Source organism: Neolamprologus brichardi, chromosome 3 (assembly GCF_056152115.1).
Source record: "Neolamprologus brichardi isolate AB-2024 chromosome 3, ASM5615211v1, whole genome shotgun sequence".
NCBI classification, from domain to species: domain Eukaryota; kingdom Metazoa; phylum Chordata; class Actinopteri; order Cichliformes; family Cichlidae; genus Neolamprologus; species Neolamprologus brichardi.
Genome location: NC_142106.1, coordinates 14,758,412 through 14,764,152, shown reverse-complemented (window position 1 = coordinate 14,764,152; position 5,741 = coordinate 14,758,412). Strand labels below are relative to the sequence as shown.

Here is a 5,741-nt window from a genome sequence, read left to right as displayed (position 1 = left end):
TGTGTATCTGTTCATAAGATTGTTTTATGTACTTTAATAATGAAGGCTTGTAGAGCAAGGCCACTTTTGACTTACAAACTAAGTGCTCAGCCAGACTGAAAAACAGGAAGTTTTAGTGCACAGACAAATTAATAGATAAGACACAGAAAAGAGGAACTTTCCATATAAGCAATGTTTGAGACTGTGTGACGTGTAAAGTACCAAAATAAAACCTATATGAGGCACAGTTTATGATGCTAATGTCAGAGATCCTGCAACTGGCGTTTGGGCTGTGCAGGGGCCTCTCTCTTCCGGAAGATGATTGAACAAAAAGAAATATAAATGTTTTAACCCACCATGAGTTGGTTTTCTCTGTTCTATCATGGGGACAAAAGAATCGGGGTTTAATAATGTGAATATACATTATTAACCTTTCTGTCTTCATTGTAAAGTCATTCTTATTTGTGTAGTGATTGTGTGTGTCTCACACACACACACACACACACACACGACTAATCATCCTCTTTGAGATTGATTGATTTATTGATTGACTTGTGTTATTATTGTGCGATAGAATGTCAAAATGCTCCTAACTGCTGATATTTGTCTGTCTAACCTGCTTACATCTCCTTGTTCATGTGAAAAAATAATTTCTGCATTTTAAACAGCTCGAATCGCATAACAGGGCAGTGACATCATTTCAGAGAAACTGAGCCTTTGGTCATATTATAAAAACAGACACAAGCTTTATTTGGACATGCGACTTTACTGGACCTTTACAGGACTCAGGCTTCAATGTCAGACGTAACATCACTAGTCCTGTATTTACTTCTTATTGGATCAGCACCAGTCACACGTCACTGCACTTTGGGGCCCTAAAGGTAGGTGGGGCCTATTGAAAATGGCTGATCAAAGTAGCTCCCCCTCTACCTTACACTATATGCTGATATTCACAGTATTACGGTAAACACCGTTAAAAGAGATCCACTATATGTTTAAGCCATGATTTTATTTTGTGAACCAAACTGGACAGATTTCCTGAAACACTTTGCTGGAAAAGAGAAATGCTTATACTTCCATGAGTCACTAGAGGGAACCAAAGGACAACAAAAACAACCCTCTTCAAAACACACAACAGTCTCAATCTATAGTAATCTAGAGTTTTAGCTTATTACCTACAGCTCTCTGCTGTGTTTTTTAAAGAAAACAGAAATATACAAACAGCATTTATAAAATATGAACATATCTAGTCTATGAACATGTTAATTTCCCCAACAATGATGTGGTTAGCACACAACCCTGACTAGCCGGTACACACAGAAACAAATTAATAGTAAGTTTGTGAGTAAATTTCATTGATAACACATTTAAAACCAAAGTGCTTTCATAAGTCTGTCTAGAAAATTAAAAAAGAGAATATACATATTCAGTCTGTATATGAAATAACCCAAGAGCACCCAATCCTTCAATCACAGTTCCAGAAATTAGAGGTCTAAAAACACAGAGACAGAAAAGGTTCGTCTTCAGCTGAGTCTGAAATTGTTATCTGAGGTCAGTTGGGAGGTGATTCAAGAGACTGTGCAACAATAGCAACAACACCCACTTTTGAAATGAGCTTAAACTGCAGGATGATCACAAGTGATTAAGAAGGCCTTAATGATCTGGAGGGAAAATACAGACACACTATTTCTACCACATATGCAGGTTTGACACCATTTAGGCTTTAAACACAAACAGCGTCTTAATACTGAATTCTATCATTCACAGGGAGCTAGTGCAAGCCTGCTGACACTGTACTAATGTGATCTCTTCTCTCAGTCAATGTAAATGAATAAAAGATTAATGAGTAACTCTGGTATACAGTGTGCAACAATAGTCCAATTGAAATCAAACAAAGCTATGCATGAGTCTTTCCAGATCAGAAGACCAATCAGAGAGCACAGCACTTAAACATTAAATCAAACCTTAAAGAGTATCTGCATCATTATTCAGGGTAAGTTTGATACTAAGAGTGTGTTAATGGGTCATATAGTACTTTGCGACTTTCATGCTTCTGCTGTGTTAATCAGAGATGAGCAGACCAGTGAGAATAAATAAATCTACAGTAAAACTTTTGTGAACCTGCTCTGGAAGTATTTCAACAAAAGCAACATAGAGTAAAAAATGAGGCATGACACTCCCTCTGTCTTTGTGACATCATCAATCTCCTGGTCCAGTCCCTGTTAAGCCTGTGTAGGTGGGATCATCACTGTCACAGGAGGCTTTTCATGGAGTCCAGCAAGGTCAGAAAGGAAAGTTTGATTATTCTATTTAAAGAATTAAACAAGTAACAGCTGCCAATCATTAGGTTATTAGGTCATTGATTATTGATTATTGGCTCTGGATAAATATAAAGACACCATGAGGAGAGTGGAGATAAAGTATGGACAGAACACCACTAGATAGCGGAGCAGGGTCAGCGTGAGCTGTGAGTGTGTTGAGGCAGAGGGCGGAGCTCCAGATGTGGGCTGGACTGAAACTGTGCTTAAGGAAGAGATGGGTGGTTTTAAGGCTTTGATTGGAGGTCGACCTATAGAGAGAATCCCATCTGTTCAGGTGAATCCATAAATGAAATAAAAGGTGAAATCAGAGTGAAGCTCCTCACCTGTGACAGTGATCCAGCTGGATGGAGACTCTCCATGACCGCTGATGTCACACTTGTAGAGGCCTTCATCAGACCTGGAAACATGCTGGATGGTCATGTGACCTGTAGGCTCTTTCCCGATGAAGACACCATCTTTGAAGAAAGCAGCTGGGAGGTTGGAGGGAGTGGTCTTTGTTTTACAGAGCAGAGTGACGTCATCTCCCTCCATCACAGGGAGGACAGGACTCTGCAGGATCACTGATCCACCTCAACACAGAGACAAACTACAGCATTTCATCCATTTACACACAGCTTCATCAACACTAACTCCACACACTCAGCTTACCAGTGACTGTCAGGTTAACCATGTTACTGATGGGACCCTCTCTGGACTCACACCAGTAAACTCCACTGTCCAGTGGAAAGACATAACTGATGTTACAGGAGGAACCAGCAGTTATTCCCCACCGAACTCCACACTGAGTCCTCTGTTGTTTTCTTGTGTTTCTTGTCAGATTCCATCTTGTAGAGCTGTCGTCCTCCTCACAGCTCAGAGATACAAAGTCACCTTCGAAGAACTGAGATCGGTTGGGGCTCATTGTCAGATGAGCTGTGAGGGAGAGGAGAATACATCCTCCATATTTCTTAACAATTGCAAATCTTTTAAAATAACTAACCACTGTGATTGGCTGCTTCTCTGTATGGCAGCTTGTGACCCCTAGCAGTTTGTGGGTAGTACAGTTCCTTAATTGTCAATTATTGACTTGGATTGACATTTCATTTATGGTTTTCCAGATTGGTTTGCTGCTTTTTGGAACATCTGACATTCCCACTCAGTTGATTTAATGGGAGAGCATTGGAGCTCTATATCCACTGGCTGGCTTAACTTAATTAAGTTTCATTTATATAGCTTCAAAACACACAACAGCAGTTGCCTCAATGCACTCAGGTGCCTTTCTACTCCGCTTCACAATTTCCAACTTTCCAGCTCAATTTCTCTGCCTACCAAATCAATATAAGTCCATTTCTCCGTCTTTACTATCTAGCTGCTGGAAGAAGATGCAGAAAGTTATCCAAAGAAAAAATAAATAAAAATAGTGACTAAATTTCAAATTATACGCCAATGGTACATGTTGTCATGTTACTGTGTTATATGCGACCATGGATTGTATCATACACATGTTTATATGTAGTAACTATGTTTATTTTTTAAAATGGACTAAAATGAACTTAACAGTTAAGTTAACAGTTATGTGCATGCCAAGCATGCTGCTTTCACTGTGACAAAACAACAATCAAGATGCCAGGGACTGTATTCTGCTAATGTGAATGTAGTGTTTTCAGTGGAAGAAACATGTCATCATATGATAAAACAGTGAATTCTTCAGTGAGAGCTGAGTCAGCTGGTTTACCCAGTCTTATATATATTATATTTCGGGCGATTGTGGCTCAAAGAGTTGGCAGTTTGTCTTGTAACCGGAAGGTTGCCGGTTTGAGTCCCAGCTCGGACAGTCTCGGTCGTTGTGTCCTTGGGCAAGACACTTCGCCTACCGCCTACTGGTGTTGGCCAGAGGGACCGATAGCGCGATATGGCAGCCTCGCTTCTGTCAGTCTGCCCCAGGGCAGCTGTGGCTACAACTGTAGCTGCCTCCACCAGTGTGTGAATGTGAGAGTGAATGAATCAATCCATTATTTTAAGCATATTTGCATAATAGCTGAAACTAGCACCACTGCCTAAGAAAGAGCTCAGTTTCATGATTGTTAATATGCAAATCTGGATGCATCAAAACAAACACAGTCCTTCCAAGAATATAATCTTTTTTGCAAAAAAGGCTCTGGATGTTAAGGGGTTAAAGTTGTACTGTCTGAGTGTGACATGAAAGTGGGACAGGATGTGATGTCTCTGAGTTTCACCACAACATGCAACAGTAACGTGTATCTGCTGGCCTGCAGTATATTGCACTTGAAATATGCCCACAAATTCTTCCATTCGTGTCACTACTTCTCTTTTCTGGATCCCATTACTTTGAAAAATGAAAAGGTGACAAATATCTAAAAATAATGCATTTTCATATGGAGTTAACTGCAGGCAAGATACAATTCTGATCTATCCCACCAATGAAAAGCCTCTATGAGCTCTCCTGAAGCACTTTACAGACTTTTCTTTTATTAGAGCTGCTGAGTTTCCAACTTTGACAGCAGTTTACTGACCTTGGTTTGTTGTGCAGATCAGTAATAAGGTCACAACTAAAGAGAAATGATACTCAGGTTAGTTCCAGGTTTTAGACTCAGCAAGGCATGCACAACGCATTAAAAGCATGTTTAAAGTCACTAAACTCCACTTTTAAATCTTTTAACTCCACAGCATCGCAGATCAAATGCAGTGAAAAGTTGTTTGTTCAGCCTTTGACAGCTCGTCATGAACCTATTTCTATTTCACAGCAAATGTGTTTTGAAAGTCATCTTTCAAAACTGGAAACACAGTAAAAGCAAAGGAGTGTTTTAATAACATACTTTTTTAAAAATATCAATTTAAAAATTCATTTTATATTAAAAACATAAAATGAAGCTAAAATGTAACTTGGTTAGAGTTTGTGGGGACCTTAATATATATATATTTAAGACTGTTGTTTCCCAAATTCTCTTTTTTTAATTTTTTTAGACTTTGTTAAAGAATATTCTGGGAGCTGAAAAATGCTATAGGGGTACCAGAATGTTTTAAATGAAAGTAAATGTTATTGGAAACAAACTCAATTATCATAACTGGTACCCTAAATGAGACAACAGAACTGCAATGCAGATGTCAGCTAGTGTAGTATTAATTCAAAATGCTGTACTTACAGAGCAGCCACAGCAGAGTCATTGGTTCCATTCTTTCTCTTGGTGATTGACACTTTGATCATAGTCAAACGTCATAGTCACATCTCGTTGGACACGCCTCCTTCTTGATTCTGTGAGACACTGTGGTTTGGCTTTGCCCCCTATAGCTTTAAAGAAATGTTTCTTTTTTCATAAGTCTATAAAGTGAGGCAATGAGAAATGCTTCTTTGTTTTACGAACCAGAAAGAGCCAAACTACTCTTGTCATGATAATCCTTGTTTTAATATTTATCCTAAAATTTAAACTAAAAACAAATACA

General features: G+C 38.9%; 1 protein-coding gene across 1 annotated transcript; it reads right to left on the bottom strand.

Moving 5' to 3' along the window:
- Nucleotides 1-2,342: 2,342 nt before the first annotated feature.
- LOC148103596 (Fc receptor-like protein 5) lies at nt 2,343-5,474 on the bottom strand. Its single transcript, XM_087838880.1, has 5 exons — nt 5,444-5,474; nt 4,814-4,849; nt 2,949-3,212; nt 2,624-2,869; nt 2,343-2,548 (listed from the first exon to the last, which is right to left on the bottom strand). Exons 1-5 carry the CDS (start codon nt 5,472-5,474, stop codon nt 2,343-2,345), a joined length of 783 nt encoding a protein of 260 aa, XP_087695006.1.
- Between the last annotated feature and the right edge of the window lie 267 nt (nt 5,475-5,741).

Bases quoted from the DNA above. Each gene is read 5' to 3' on its own strand.
- LOC148103596 (XM_087838880.1), bottom strand. From the start codon at position 5,474: ATGGAACCAATGACTCTGCTGTGGCTGCTCT. The intron at 4,850-5,443 runs GTAAGTACAGCA...ATTTCTCTTTAG, and splicing joins GACTCTGCTGTGGCTGCTCT to TTGTGACCTTATTACTGATC. The intron at 2,549-2,623 runs GTGAGGAGCTTC...TTCTCTCTATAG, and splicing joins CAGCTGGATCACTGTCACAG to GTCGACCTCCAATCAAAGCC.